The sequence below is a fragment of the Lissotriton helveticus genome, chromosome 3_1 (assembly GCF_964261635.1).
Source record: "Lissotriton helveticus chromosome 3_1, aLisHel1.1, whole genome shotgun sequence".
NCBI classification, from domain to species: Eukaryota; Metazoa; Chordata; class Amphibia; order Caudata; family Salamandridae; genus Lissotriton; species Lissotriton helveticus.
In genome coordinates, this window is record NC_136061.1 from 1,021,373,692 (window position 1) to 1,021,390,641 (window position 16,950).

The window sequence follows — 16,950 nt, forward strand, 5'->3', positions numbered from 1 at the left end:
TCCACCCTTTAGGCCACCAGAGGCAGTTGCTCCTTTGGAGGATTATGTGTTAATTCCACAGGACGAGCGAGACCTAGAGCTGTACCGCGCTGAGGCTTCCACACTAGATTACACTACTGGAAATCGTGCAGTAATCTAGAGGGCTGCACAACACCACCACTTAAAGCTGGAGGACAAAGATGACTTTCTTGTTGAAATCCCATCCAAAACAGAATGAACAGCCCATTATTTACTAATGTGAAAGTCAGTCAATGACAATTTAAGGGAGCCTCAGAAGGCCAGAGTAGTCATTCAATGAAAATTCAATGATTCTTGAGTTATGCTGATGGGTATAAAAGGTCAGTTTCCGAATGGGTTACTTAGGGGTGAGGCTACCAGGGGGCAGAGACTGGTTGAGGTAGTGTAAAAAGAAATAAAACCTTGCCACAGACCACCTGGTTCATATTTGGGTCCAAATTATTTGAGACTTAATCATGTACACCTCCAATAAAAGGGCATTTGCACAGGCTACAGTGAATGCGCCCAATACTGGTGCATTGCTAACTCAACGCGCTTCCTGCCAAGATACGCTCATTATCACTGGGAGGAGTTGGAGGAGCTGCTGAAGCACCTACAAGAGGCCCACCACAAGGAGAGGAGATGGTCATTGTGGACAAGTCCGTTAACAATGCTAATATTAGATGTGCCCTTGATGAGTCAAACACAGTCACTGGAGATCTCAACACTAGCGTTCTCCTCTAAAGACATGCCTGACTTAGGATGTCAGGGTTTAGGCCTGTGTCAGCACTTCTTAAATATTCCTGTTCATTGTGAGCATTTGTTTGTCCCTCATGTTGAACAGAGGCTCGAAAGATCAAAAAGGACACCAACATAGTCAAATCTGTGGATACCCTACAGTCCCAAAACTGCTTTTATTAAACAACAACTTGGTGGAGGTGAGAAACCAGGGGGCTCAGGTCAGACTCCCATACCACCAATACCAGCTGTCCTTTCTGTGCCCCCTTGGAGCATAAGTCCTTCCATGGAGAGTCCTGTACAGTTTGTGGGCATGTGAAAGCCAGAGGAGACTCTGCAGGGTCTCCTTCGCTCCAAAGCAGTGTCTCCCATTTGCTTTCTCCACACCACATGAGACCTGTGGGGTACACACTTATGCAATTCCTACCACAGTGATAAAGCATCATTAGATTAGTGGGCCCTCTCCATTGTGGCAGAAGGGTGTACTGCCTTGAATTTCACAAAACCCCTCTCAACATCTAACCCCATTGCCACTTACTGAGCTTAGACCATCTTCACCTCCTACAGCAAGAGATTCAGGAGCTTCAGTGGAAGGGGACAATAAAACCAGAACCTCCACATCAAAGTTTCACGGGTGTGTATGTTTTAATCCCCTAAAAGGATGATTCCCTCTAATTGATCCTTGATCTCCAGCCATTTAACAGCAGCAAACAACAATGCCTAGCACACACTCAAACAGCAATGTCCCTACTTTGTAGCCTAGGTTTTACCATCAGTACAGCAAAAATTGCATCTTCAGTTGCAGCAAAGTCAGCCTTTCTTCGGCTCTATAAAAGGGAAAGCATACTCCAATGAACAGAGGATGATTACATTCCAACAGCTACTGCCTCTCTTTCAGACACACCATCCCATTATTGTTTGAACTGTCATAAAGCTGTTGAGGATGATGTCTTGATGCATATCAATTGTACCATACACCTAGTTAAGCATTTGCCTGCCACTCAAGGCAGTGGGTATAGGCGAAAAGCATTGGGAGGATCTAGTGTTGGTAACAATCAGGGCTCACCCCTCTCTGTTTTGGTGGAACAACTTGTTGCTCAGTAGGCCCTTTGTAGAGCCCCCTTCTCAGTTGGCCTTCATGGAGGGTCTAAAAAGGATCATACCTCCAAAGTTCCCTCTGGCACCTGTTGAAACCTGTGTGATTCTCAGGACTCATGGTTTCTCCCTTTGAACACCTACTCTCATGTCAAGTTCAGTTCTGGTCTTGGAAGGGGCTTTTCCTAATCAAAAAAATGTCTTCGATGCATTTGCAAACTCCAAGCTCTTACACTCAAGATACCATTTATTCAGGCTCACAAAGATAGGGAAGTGCTTTGCACTAACCCCAAGTTTCTTTCCAACATTGATTCACCTATCCACATTAACCAGATCTTAAGCTCCCAGTCTTCTACTCAGAACTAGAGTCTTTAACAGAGAAGACCCTTCACACTGTGGATGTCAAGAGAGCGTTTATGTTCTACATTAACAGAAATAAGCCTTTTAGAAAGTCTACTCAACCTTTTGTTGCCCTTGCTAAATCCCACTGGGGCTGTGCCATCTCCAAAGCTGGCATTGCAAGATGGATAGTTGCATGGAATCAAACTTGCTATACCAAAGCCAAATGTACAATTCCCATGTCCATTGAAGCCCACTCTTCAGTCAAAAAGACAACAACCCTAGCCATTTTAGGTAATATCCCTCTACCATATATCTGCAAGTCGGCTACTTGGTCATTGCCACATGCTGTTGGCAAGCATTATTGTGAATATATTCTAGCACTTCAACAGGCTTTAGTTGGTCAAGTGGTCTTAAGGACACTTTTTCAAATATCTCCTCAATCTGTTCCATTTTGGAAAGGGGCTGCTTTATAGTCTATGCAGAACATGTGTTATCTAGAGCCACACATGTTGTGAACTGATAAAGTTACTTTCCCTGTGACTGTCTGTAACAATCTGGTAATAGCGCCTAGTGGTGTACATCCACATGCACCCACCCACCTTTCCCTATGCTCACCACACTCTGTCTTTGACACTGCACGCCCGCTGAGCAGAATACAATAGGTGGTGGAGCCAGTGTACTGAAGCATTATGGACAGGGCTCAAGTCGGGGTACCACGCGGGTGGACGGCGTCCCCCCACTTTTTTTACCGGGTGGACGCCGTCCCCCATGCCAAACAGCTGGACTTCACTCTTTGGCCTCTCTGGGACAAGGAGCTCGGAGCTCACAGCACGCTGCTCACGCGCTGACTTCTCAAATAAAATCATGAAAGGTAAATATATATGGATTTAAGTAAATGTACACTTATACTTACTTCTATTTACTTACTATTGCAAACATTTTATAGTCTTATTGTGGCACTTTTGATCTGATTTACTGACAGTTTACTTCGCACACATTGCCACTGGGACGCCACATACAGTTCGACTCTCAAACAGCACTCACTGAATGTTCCTAACATGAATTCCCTGGCCTCCTCCCCTTTCAGCCTGAAGAAGAAAACACATTTTATATTTATGAAAACCTGCTTAATTTGTCCTACTATATTTTTTGCAAATGTACATTCTGTTTTGCACTGTCTTGCAGAACCCCTTTTGGAGATAGGATGTATCATATATTTGAAATGTCCACAGTTATAATGCATCATAAGCATGCACGGAGTGACACTAACAGGGTATGGATTTAAATATCAAGGAGGTCAAAATAGACTTCACTTTGGAAAAAAGATTAAAATGGTGGAAAGGAAGAATGAGTCAAAAAATAAGCAGTTCAGTGTTATGGAGTTCATTGTCACTTCTAATGTAAAATAATGGAATGAGAGGTTATTTGGCTTGAAAAAGAAAGTTTGATATAAGCAGTATGCCATTATCTAATGTTCTGCATAAATGAGGAACTCTGCCATGAGGACGGAAAGCATATTTGACTATTGTTTGCGTTGCCAATTCATGTAACGAGGTATGTGTTCTAATAGTTATTTGTACAATTCTCTTAATGGTGGCAGTGTAATATTCTCTCTTTCTTTTGTAGTTGATGGTTTGCATTGGAATGATCATTTGGAACTTTGTTACAAAAGAAGGGAACAGTATCGGACAAACTCTGGTATTCATTTTTCTCTATACCTCCCTCTACAGCACCTATATATGGACAGGTAAGTAATTCTGTTTTAATGTTTGGTTGCAGTTAGTTTCAGAAGAAAAGAAGTTGGTTATGAATTTAATAAGCACTTTCCATGTTGTAAGGAGTGAATGTGTCTTTAGAATATTCACATTGCAATTCTTAAATATACATATTTATCTGGAATTCAGTTTTCCTTATTTTAAAATATGTTACTGTTGAACAAACTATATTTCCGCGACTTCTCAGAATATACAAAAGTCATACAAATGCTTCCTCATAGCACCAACCAAGAACATTTCATTCAATTCCTTTTAACTATGCCAGAAGCAAACAGTAGGGTTATCCGCATGTTTATTTGCATCTTCCTTTTCCTTTGTGACCCTTGTTTCTGTTGCCACCTGTATTTATTTTTACAAACATGGTAAATGTTTCTCTTGCTACCTCAATGTAGTTTTTTTATTTTTATAGGCATGGGGGATTTATTAACGAATATTAAGTTAGTTTATTATTATCAAATAGTTCCTTTGTTTTGATGTGGCATTTTTACATTTCGTATTAAAGGTTTCTTTGTGTAATGTCCCATTATTGGTTGGTTGGTTGATAGCTTTATTTCGATATGCAAATATCATAAAAGCATTACAGAAATATATAAAATAGCACATCGTAAAAAAACTGTACAAGTTAAAATTAAGTCAAATGAAAGGTTTCTGAGTTGTACAACAATAAACAATTTAAAAAGGAATTAAATTGATATAGACAGTCTTTTTATGCGAATAAACCATGCCCATTTTAGGAATTTGGACACACCACAGACTATGGGGGAGGATGTGTCAGTTAATAAAATCCGTAAAGCTACCGTATAGTGGCGAGTTCCCAGTTGCCTGCAGAGAGGTTTAAGCCAATATCTTCTTGGGCGGGTGTAATCAGGGCACTCAAAAAAGAAATGAGCCACAGTTTCTGGCCTAGTTGTACATAGTGAACAGTATGGTGATGCCTGCGCGGGTGTATTCCATCTTGAGACTAATATTAAGTTAGTTTATTATTATTAAATTGTTCCTTTGTTTTGATGTGGCATTTTTACATTTCGTATTAAAGGTTTCTTTGTGTAATGTCCCATTATTAAGAATATTCAGTACCCTAGTGAGGGACCACAAAGCTAGTCACAAGAAATGTGGCTAATGTTAGGCAAATTCACAAGCTGTGAAATAAATACATAACTTATACCTGTAATGTCCGCAGGCCTTTAGCCTCAAAATTGACTCTGTTATGCCTTTTTTGTCGTCATGATTGTTTATAGTTGTTAGAACTAGTGGTGGTGAAAATTAAAATAGCATTTTAGGACCTTTCTTCCTCCTTACTGTTTCCTCACAGCTTCATCACTTTTAGATATCAATGCGTCTGTGTTGAGTCTCAGAATCTTACTTATATTGATTTTTTTCTTATAACCCACCATCTGTATTTTTCAGAAATGTAGTGCAAAGATTTGTGTTGGCCAACACCTCAGCTGAGCTCTAAATGCCGAGGAAATAGACTTCTCACTGATCTAATTTTTGTTAAACGTTATTCACTTGTCTCAGGCTTCATATGGGCTGAAAAGCCGCAGTGAAGCAGTGCAGACTCTTGTTTTCTCTTCACATGAGTATACTCGAAGAGTCAAACTTTCAGGAATATTTCCTCACAGTTAATCCTGCAGTTTGCTGTGCAGTGGATCAATAGAGGTGGTAGCTCCTCACATGTTATACTCGATTGATCAATTTACTAACTCGTAAGATCCGATTCTGTCCCAGCTGTGTCTCATTAAGTCCACACCTTGTGACATCATTCTCTTTGCAGCATCAAAAGTTGAGTTAATGCACTTGCCTGGAATAAATGCTCTTTAGCAACAATACCATTTTCTTTGAGAGAGTTGTGACTGCCCTGCACTCCCCTGAAATTGAAATACTCTCTATTAGTTCACAGCCAGTTGGTTTACAGGCTTTGCTTGGAACCTGCTTTCTGTTATGATGTTGGTTACCAGGCATTTTTCATCCCCCCCACCAAATATTTAACATCTACACTGGACGTCCGGCCCATCCTTCCTACCACCTTCTGGACATTCGCTCGTAGCCCAAAGCTGGGATTTTTCTTAAATAGATAGTTTAGAACAGAACTTAAGTCCTGCATCTTCTGCGGCTCTCTACTGACTTACTGCAAGCACAGGTAAAGAGGTGGATGTTGATGTGGCAGAGTGCTTGCATCCTCTGCCATCCCTGGGTTTGAAGTGGCCCAAGAGGGACAGAAGAAATGTTCGACTGTCATCAATCTTAACACTGCTTCTTTTGGTTTGCTTGAGCCCTAAGGGAGGTGGAGTGCCTGTCCTAGCACCCGATGCAATTCTCATGCCATTCTATGAGCAGCGAGGAACCAGACTTTGTATGGCCACAATCAATTATTTTTATAATGCATGCAAATGGGAAACTAAGATCAAATCAATTGAAAAAAACATGCATTCTTTTGGGAGGGGACTTCTTATTTGTGTAAGAGTGCATGTTTATTCTCTTTGCTCAAGAAGCACATATACATATAGGATAAAAGTGTAGTTCTAAAGATGTGTAAAGAATCGTGATAAAAACCGATGTGAGAAGAGGGAATTTTGCAAAGAAGTCGGCTGTGGGGAACTAACCGTCTAATCACTTCATATTTGACTTCTAAATGTTCACACTGTTGTAATAATGCCTGCTTTCTTAACTTACACATGCACACCTGCGTTTTGCACACCTTGTTTTCCACTCAGATGGTTGCTAGTTAATCTCTACCAGTCACCAATATTTACAGCACGTTGAGGACATTGTTAGTGGGCTTGGTGAAGCCATTCATATGCTATCAAGGTGTTTAACTCACTTTTTACACATTTGTTGATCTTGGCACTTACATTTATGATTTGTGAAAGGTGTGTTTTTGTGGTGAGTCACTCCTACCAACAGCTGACAAAAGTCTGCGAATAGCACCATTGTCAAATAACAATTAATGTGGTTTCAAAACAACTCTGTTCAGCACATCCACAGGATACAGAATTAATTTGGAACTGTGGCATTTCAAATAAACAACAAGAGAGCATGTGTTTCTTTTTTTTAGCCTAACACTTTGGCCAACACCTGAATTGTGTTTTTCTTAAGATAACAAAATCATACCATGAGTCTGTTGATAGATGAAGCAATTTACCGAAGAAGTATTGCTATCCACCTCCTTATAACTGCTGCACAACATAACAAATGCCTCTTTGAGAAATGTGCCTTTGAAAAAGACTGGCTACCTTGGTATGCACCAGGTACATGAGTCCCTCAGACGATATTCTACACTATACTCCTGTGACCATTTCGATTTTGTCCTCAGTGCCGTTCCAAGTACACGAGGTCTGCATTCTGTGCTTTTCCCCTGAGCACTGAGAAGAAAATGATGAGACCTGGTGGTTGTTCTGATCGACAAAGACCCTGTTGGACCGCCGGGCACGACACAGAGAAATGTCGGGACGTTAAATCCAACACATGCCTGATATCTTCGCTCAGGAAGATATCAAACCAGAAGAGGAAGATCTCGAGGCCTCTGCAGCCGAAAAAGAAGGGGCCTTTTCAGTTCAAGATCTGTAATTCAACTTGGAAATTGAGGAGGAGTCCTACGTTATTTCGCTGGGTCACGGTGCCGTGAGTACTCAAACCCTTCACCTGCCCACACAAAAACTTTCGGTTTGCACAAAACAAAACGCTTCCAGGCCTCCACTACCGTCTGGCCATCGTTGGCACCAAGAATTAGCTTCAGCTGCACTGCCCTCTGATTCAGCACCGGAAGCACATGTAAAACTTTCAGTTTCCGCACTGAGCTAGTATTCTACCTCTTGGCTCTGACCACTCTGGTTCTGAAAGTCGGCACTGAAATCAGCTCACGCTACACTCCCAGAGCCCATTTTAGAGACTGTGCGGAAAGACTCATTCTGAAACTTAAACTGATTCATATACATTCAGAGACTGGCCGCATTATCACAAAGACTGCGTCAGTGCCTTCTACCAAGCGGCAAACTTCTTTCCAAGATGACATTAATCTGCTGATACCTATGAAGAAGATGACAAAGGACAAGGCTACAAGTCCTCTGCACCCTGTTCCTCCTTCTCGTCCATCTCACATACCACCGCCTGTACCTCCGTCACAGCAGAATCCCTTTAATATTACACCTCTGGGATCTCCACATAGACCAAAATGCAGATGGGGGATGATGACACTTATGGCTCATCCCCACCACCAGACCCCTGTCAGGATTGACACTATTCCCTCCAGGGGATACGAATCCAGATCTATAACCTGCCAAACCATCACCTCCTGATGATACTTCATCATATCAGGAGCTCATTGTTAGAGCAGCAGCATACTAAGGGGTTACACTACATAAGGAATCCATGGAATATGTTTTAGTGAGTAGTAGTAATTGTTTATTTGTTGATTAAATAAAATCATTACAAAAAGAAAAAGTACATATCAAGCACAAAGTCTGATTGAACATATATGAATACAATGCCAAAAAATTAATTTGTCGACAATTGATTAACCATTTTCCAGTTAGGGATTAAAGTGCATGATGTTAGCAGCAAATATTATCCCATTTTTTATAACAATTTACAAGATCTAGATAAAGTGCAATGAGCTCAGATAGCAAAAACTAAGGTGCAATGTGCTAGCAGCAAATATTCGATAACAGTTAGCAGCAGAGTAAAATAACAATTTATAAGATTGTCTATAACTATTAGCAGCAAAAGTACAATAGCATTTCAAGATCAATACTAAAGTGACTTATGCTATCAGCAGAAAAGTGAAAAGTGCATTAAGTTTTTCACCAGTAAAGCTAAAGTGCCTTATGCTAGCAGCATCTATAATGCATGGCACCTTTCGAGGATAAAGTGCACGTACTCGGCTCTTTAAAATCATAAAATAAGTGGACATAATGAGCCAAACATAGCTATAAAAGTTGCCTAACAACATACAAATATTACACAATTTCAAAATGAATTAAAAGTGCCATAAAATAGCCCATCAACTCCCTAAAAACAGTAAACTCATTGATTCGCAGCCGTAACGGATTTACGATTTATTTTGGATTTCAACCTTACATAGTTTCTTTTCCACTCTAAAAATGAATTGAACAAATTGATGTATAATATAAACATTGACACCACTTAAGCAAAATATTAATGCCGATCTACAAGTTCTAACTCCCATTTCTTTAAAGATCGGTTTTAAAATTGTCTTCCGTTCCTGCAACATTTTTGGGCATAGTGTTACCATGTGCAGCAAAGTTTCCTCATACTGCCCGCAAAGCCTACAAATATTTCATGACCATTTATACTCCCACTTAGGGGTTCCATCTTTGGTTGGATATATGCCAAACCTTAAAAGCATACATTTCTTTTTAATCGAGAGTTTTAAATGAAAAAGTAAATAAGGTTGGACAAACATTTTCTCAAAAGAGTTTGCAGTAGACCAGAAGTGTTTTTTTTTCTCAGCTCATCTTTGTCCATTATTTCTGACAACAGAACAACGGTTGAATTAATGAATTTTTTATAAACCGATTTGCTCCTCACTTCATCTTCCAAGTTAGGGCATTCGAAATTTAAAAGACACTCGATAAATAATCCTGCCAGCTTCTCGAATATTGGCCTTTCGAGATCTCGCGCCAGCACACATTTTCTAGCGTGCCCTCATCTGCTCGAGATAGTGCCAGTAATGTTTTTTAAAATGTAGCTTGGCGAACCAAGAGCTGATTCCTTAAACCATATTCTAGTCTTAAATTGGCGCGAGGTATCTGTCTAGGAATCCTAAAAACTGATTTATATGTCCTTACCACTATGCCCTCAAGCAATTTCGCATCCCTACCCCTGAAAATTATTGACCCATAGTCCAGGGAGGGGATAAGCTTAGCTCTCATGGCTTTGAGCAAGTGAACGTAATTGGGATATAATAACTTATCTCTCAGTTTTCGAAAAGCAAAGGCAAGTGAGGTACCTTTAGCCTCTAAATTATTAAAATGCTGTCTAAATGTCAATCCATCATCAAATGTGATTCCCAAATATTTATAAGATTTTACACAGTCTATAGTCAAGCCATTGATATTCAAATCCTTTACCCCTAATTTGCCTTTCCCTATTGACATTATTTTTGTTTTTTTTGTATTGATTGTTAAACCATTTTGAGTAACATATATTTAAATGAATGTATTAGTCTTTTTAATCCTATGATAGTTTGGCTAAGTAAAATGGTATCGCCTGCGTGCTGTAAATATTTGATTTCTTTACCCATCACAGCAGGGGAGTGCGAGATTACATCATTGAAATGGGCTAGGAGATCGGACATAAATAAATTAAAAAGGCAAGGAGCGAGCACACAACCTTGTTTTAAGCCGACATTTGTCTCAAGGCGACGGGTGGTGTGTCTACCATCGCCAATTTTGATCTGAACCCAACTATTGGAGTACAATAATTTAATCATTTTTAAAAGTGTGTCTGATATACCCCAATTAGTTAACTTAATCCAAAGAATATTTCTGGGGGCAGAATCAAAAGCCGCTTTTAAGTCAATAAAACATATGTACAATTTTTGTTTCCTACATTTTGCTCTTGATGTTTAATGTTTTATTGAAACGTTATGCAGCACACGTAGAGCGTATCAGTCTCTTCCAATGCTGAAAGGCATGATGAGCTATGCATATATTTTTAAGGCTCCTGCATGGGCTCACATTATCACCCCTAGGGTAGATAAGAAATATAAGGCTGCACCATCTGACTACATTTTTATTGGAGGCCAGCTCCCAACATACTGCCTAGTTGTTTCAAGGCCTGCAAATGTGGCCACACCACCTCCTGGGTTGAAGCACAGCTGTACTGCCTGCCTGCAGGACCTAATTCTGTGCTGCCTGAATGTTGGTTTTAATAAGGTATTTCCTACGTCCCTTAATTTAGTACAAATGCAAATAACATGGATGAGTTCCTCGGTGCGGTGACTGCATAAATGACAGAGCTGCTCACCTCCTCTCCTTTCCCAAGGTAGTAGAAACGGGTTAATTAATGCAACACCCAGGCGGAGTTTTAAGAATTTTTCTTTAGTAGCTGTTTTTATTCCCGTTTTGAGGTAGGGTTGTGGGTTAAGGACTTCATAGTTATTAAGCGCAACCCAGCCATGCGCTTGTTTAGTTAGTTTTTCTTCATCCTCTAAGGTGGATATCAGTCGGTGGTCTTTGTAACAATTTTTTTTAAATGAGGAGTGCACCGTTGGGGTATTCCAGAAATCTGTTGGACCCAAAAGATTTGTGGATTCTAGGAAATATTCTCTGACTGGCGATTTTCCAGGGCGAGACCACTCAGTCCAGAGATGAGTATTCAAAGATCTTTCCTCAGCTTCTCTGATTTTGTGCCAGCATTTTATGTATGTTCTCCTCCTTTCTACTTTTTGTAGCCCAAATTCCAGCTGCATTTGTGCTGGAAAAACATATTTGGGGAGATGAAAAATTGATCGATAGGCATTTGTTATTATTTTGTCTAGGACTGTAGGGTCTTTTCTTTTCAATGGTTCACTTCTATAGGTTATTGTAGGCTGCAGCTTAGCTCGCACGACCTTTAGCAGAGGGTCGAGCGTTAAGTCCAGCTTCTTCTTCTTCAAAGGTTTAATAGCTAGGTAGGTCATAACCCCCTTTCTCCGCAAGGATTCATCTGAGGTTTAAATGAGTTATTATGATCTAAAAGTATTCCAAGATACTTGTAAGTTGTTGCCCGGTCTAAACGCTGCCCATTAAGTACCAATTTATGTTCTTCTTGTGATAATTTACTGCCATTATTTTTGTTTTTGTTGCGAAAAACTGTGAGTTGCATCCAGAAGATGTTGGAGTCCAATGGGTGTCCGGCTTATCAGGACTAGATTGTCCGCATAAAGCAGGTTTGACAGCGTCGTATTCCCTAGCTTCGGAGCATGGAATGCGCATCAGTCAAGTTCCCCTGGAATATCTACTAGAAAGAGATTAAAAAGCAGCGGGACAAGGACGCACCCTTGTTTTAACCCCTTTGAAGTAGGGATTCTTTTAGATAGGTGTGTTCCTGCTCCTAGCTTGATCCTGATCCAGGTATCCGTGTGCAGGAGCCTAAATTGATCTAAAAGAGGTTTGGGTATGCCCCATCCGTCCAGTTTTTGCCAGAGCTTGATACGGTCTACATGGTCGTAAGCCACTGTATAATCTATAAAACAAAGGAATAGGGGTATTTTCCCACCTTAGCAGCATCCATAAGCAAGGTTAGAGACATAATATTGGTTAAGGTGCCTTGTCCTTGGCGGAACCCTGTCTGTGTTGTTGGTATTATGTGATTATACGAGGCCCAGGAGGCCAGTTTGTCCAGAATGGTCCCTGCAAAAATATTGGGCCTTAGCGTTGATAAGGGCTATTAATCAATAGTTATTCGGAACAGACCTTTCGCCTTGTTTGTGTATTGGGCTGATAGTTGAGCCTTTACAGGAATCTGGAATTATAGCTGTTCTAAGCATGTGTCTAAAGACTGGTGCTAGTGCCTTGCTCCAAAACTCCACTTCGTGTTTGTACAACATTGGGGGTATGCTGTTGGGGCCGGGAGCACTTGCGGGGCTGCCTCTAGCTATTTGTTTCCTTATCTACCATGCTGATGGACCGCCATGCTCCTCTATAGGGATTGATCGGCGATTTATGCCTAGTAATGGTTCTGTCTCGTGTTGCTTTTGTAATGGCCCAGGATGATCACTTTGCTCTGTAGTTGCCAGGTTGTAGGTTGTTACTTCCCTTATGGAGCTGCCGGCACTTTCATTTCCCAGATATTTGGAGGAGATGTCTACTTTTTGCTGAAAAATTCACCGCTTTTGCCTACTACAATAGAACATTGACCGACTTGTCTTTTTGAGTTTTTTGTGATATGTGTTTATGTTTTCATGTTTTCTTTAAATGTGTATACCTTTAGCAAATGTAATATTGAATTTTGTATTATAACCATCTATTTATAAAGTCTATATAGGACATTCAAAATAATCAGACAATTATTGATATAAAATAAAATAAAAAGGTTTTTGAAAATCAAAATATACATCTCTTTGTTACCATAAACATATAAGATTGTGTGAATGTCGTAGCTATATACACTAGTGGTTGAATGAGAGGTTTTGGCATGTTATTATCTGTTTGCTATAATTTCTTTTCAAAACTGTTAATGCCCTACCTATAGCAAACCTATTCGCGTAGGGGTCCCCTGTTTTTCAAATTATACTTTTTGCTGAATATCGTTGAAATGGTTGGAATGGTAATCGACCCAGGCTGATTCTGTTATGTTGGAATTTATACCGGGATGGTTAATCCGCTGTAGTTTGTTAACTGTATTTGCCAGAACTTGGCACTATTGTTTTGATTTGCTTTGTAAAGTAGTGTTGTGTGGCGTTTTAAGCTCAGAGTGAATTTTCCCGATTCATGCCCTTATATAGGTACAATTCACATTGCCCTTATATAAGCATAGAAATCAAGCCCTTATTTAGGCAAAGCCCATGCTACCCAAATACAGACATGGCTACTTCCACCCGTACCAAATGTCACAACGACTGCCCTTGCTTGAATATTGATTTGTCCAAGAACTACGTTACTTTACAAAGAACAACTATTCCATAGGGGTTCTTTCCTGACATTCATATGCCCGACTTTACATCAAACTATGGCATTCCTAAACACCTTCAAGGTATAAATATACCTTCACTTGCTCTTGCAAGATACAGTGGTTTGGAGCAGTCGAAGACCTACTTGCTAGGCACAGCTAGCTACAGCAAGTGCAGAAGGAAGCCGACTCTCCGGCTGACACACTGATCAGGAAGCTGCCTTTCTCCTGCCGAGAATCCAGCTCCAGTGTTTCCGGCTCCTCTTGCGGGGTGTTGGGAAATAGAGTCCCGAGACAAAGATACCAGACCACCTTCATTCTAACAAGGTATGGAGCTGATTAGAACCTAGAGAAACCTTTGGTAGATTCTTGGCAAAAACTTAACCTATGCTACACAATACTTATTTCTTCCCTAGTACTAGACTTAGGTAGGAGTATTTTAGAAGCACCAGTTGAGTATTTTAGTCTGTTATTTATGTATGTATTTTTATATGGCTTAGAAACCATACAATGCTCTTACAGTATTATTTCATATTACTGTTTACGCTGTACGCATTATACTTTGCGGTCTGCATAACGATTGTAGCAGTTCACCTCTCTTGCATGAGAAAGAAGACTGTTCAATAAACCCTTTTTATTGAAAACGCCCGTCTCACTATTTCTCTGCAACTCTGTAGAAACAAAGCATGCACGATTGACTGAATTGAAATACTTATCTATTGTTATCTCGACTCTGAGAGATATATTGTTGGGAAACAAAGTTGTCATGTTTATGCGGTTGTCAGAAACTAATCCCTTCTTGTGTATTTGAGAAAGTTTCTAGTGACCTCTGAGTTAGCTGGCACACATACAATTAAGTTTAGTATATTCGATAGAGACCTAGTTGACCTCAGTCCTAGGTCAAATCTATATGATATATTATTCCAATGCGTAGAGCCTATTGGGAATATAGGAACTACACTACAGTAGTTTCGCTCATAGCTCATTGTCCTTGGTTCTTTTATTTTCCCATTTCCTTTGCTTTATTAGAGCCTTCGATTCTCGAAGGGTGCATTGCAGTCTCGAGTCTTGTGGTGATTTACGGAGTTGGCTAAAGGTTTGCTTTATGGTGTGCTTTAATCTTTTCCAAGTTGGACTTTTTGCCATCCTTATAAGGGCGACTGGTATTTTCCTTAGTTTTGGACCAGTCTTAGTTGCGAATTTATCGCCAAGGGACATGATGAAATTGTCCCAAGTTTTCAGTGGTTGGGCTAGATTGTAATGTAATGTAAGTGACATTTCTATAGCGCCGCTGTCACCCAACGGGTATCCTGGCACTGAGATTACCTGAAAAGGACACTATGCGTAACTGTAATTCATGAGAGCCAGGCCTGGGAGACTGTGATACTATTCTCTAGGGAAAAGTCTGGTTTTTAGCTCTTTCCTAAATGGCAACAGAGTGTCAATTTGTCTGAGCTCGATTGGCAGTGCAGTCCAAAGTTTGGAAGCTACAAAGCTGAATGATCTACCGCCAAGTCGAGTTTTTTTTAAACGTGGAATACAAATTAAGTTAGCTGAAGAGGAACGAAGACTTCTGGCTGGGGAATACGAGAGGAATTTCCTGTGTAAAAGCTTAGGCCCCATTTTGTGTACTTCCCTATAAACAATACAGAGTGCTTTAAACTGGACTCTCTGTGCGATGGGTAGTCAGTGAAGATCTTTTAGAGCAAGCGAAGCAGAAGCTCTGCGTTGTCTGTTTTATGCTAGCTTAGCTGCGATTACTTGTATCCTTTGCAGCTTTTTTATCAATGAGACTGGGGCTTCCAGAAGTAGGGCATTACAATAATCTAGTCTGCTCATGATAATACTCCTTACTACTTGGGGTCTAGCTAGAGCTGGTAAAAATGGGAGCATTTTTCAAAGAGCCCAGAGAAGAGCTAAGCAAGTGCTCACTGTTTTGTTCACTTGGGAGTCCAGTTGTAGGTTACTATCTAGTAGTACTCATAGATTACGGGCTGTCTTAACAGGCAGCGGGGGATTATTTGCAGGGGCCAGCCAGAAATCTGCTGGCAATGGATGGAGAGCTTTATTTGCTGCACACATAATACTTCCGTCTTATCACCATTGAATTGCAAGGAATTATCTCTGAGCCAGCCTGCTGTTTCCTGCATACAGCTATGACATTATTCCAAGGAGACTACATTATTTTTTTTAATTTTTTTTTAATTGATAAACAAAAATAACAACAACAACATAAAACAAGGCAGGAGTCACCATAATTACGATCACGTGTCCACACAGAATGTTACTCCAAGCAGATCGGTAAAAATCATACAGTTGTAATCAGATGCGGAGGTGGGGCAGCGGGGAAACAGTGCGATAAATACAGTTAATGAATAACACATGGAATGTCGTTCAGGGGGATAAGGAAACATCAGGGATTAAGTCTTGCGGGGGAGTACATATATTCCCACGGTAGGCATTCCATTGGGACCAGACTCTGTTCCCTTTTCTAGGTCTACCCCTAGCCAGATACACCGTTTTTTCCCTAAACATGCACCAATCCATGCCTTCCTTCCATACCAATACCGTGGGCGACCTCTGGGAACCCCACAGCTGTGCGATGTCTCTTTTGGCGATCATGTTACCAAGAGTCGCCCACCAGATCTGAGCAGCAGTGTAATCATTCGGTTCCCACACATTCAACAGGCAGCGCCTGGCTTTAGGCAGCAGTGACACCCCGGTAACCCTTTCCATCACCTCATGCACTCGGGCCCAAAACACAACCACCTCCGAACATTCCCATAGAATGTGAAGGAAGGTACCAGGCATGCCGCAACCACGCTTACACAACCCATCCAGAGAGTAACCCATTCGAACCAGACTCGGACCAGTGACATATATACGGTGCAGGATCTTGAGCTGGACAAATCGAAGACGGGCAGGTATGGCAACCTCCTTGGGCGATGACAATGCGGATTGCCAGTCCTAGTCATCCAGTTCCAACCCATCAGCAGTCCATACTGCTCTGAGACGCACGAGTAGATCAGCCCGATTATTAATCAACTTTTTATAAATTAATGAAATCGTGCTGTCATGGACATAGCCGTCCAGTATACGGTCCTCGAGAGGAGAGGACTCTGGAATATCAGTGCCTGCAGCAAAAACCGTCGGCAAGGCATGGCGCACCTGCACGTATCTGAAAAATTCCCTGTCTCCGAGCTCATACTCTGTCCTCAACGCCTCAAAGGTTTTAACATTCCCCTTGGACCAGAGGCCACCCACTCTGCTGATGCCAATCATGTCCCATTTCTCAAAACCTTTCGTTCTCCACAAGCAACCCAATCTCTCAGATGCATACAATGGGGTTGCACGAGTCAATCTATCACTCCATCCCAAAGCCACATTCGCA

General features: G+C 40.9%; 1 protein-coding gene across 3 annotated transcripts in view; it reads left to right on the forward strand.

The window, feature by feature from the left end:
* The window catches only part of GPR155 (G protein-coupled receptor 155), a 361,714-nt gene that overhangs the window by 201,091 nt on the left and 143,673 nt on the right, over positions 1-16,950 (forward strand). For all 3 annotated transcript variants that reach the window (XM_078681541.1, XM_078681540.1, XM_078681542.1), the window contains exon 7: positions 3,799-3,919. In XM_078681541.1, the coding sequence (XP_078537667.1) occupies positions 3,799-3,919 (121 nt within the window). The remainder of the gene's footprint in view (positions 1-3,798; positions 3,920-16,950) is intronic.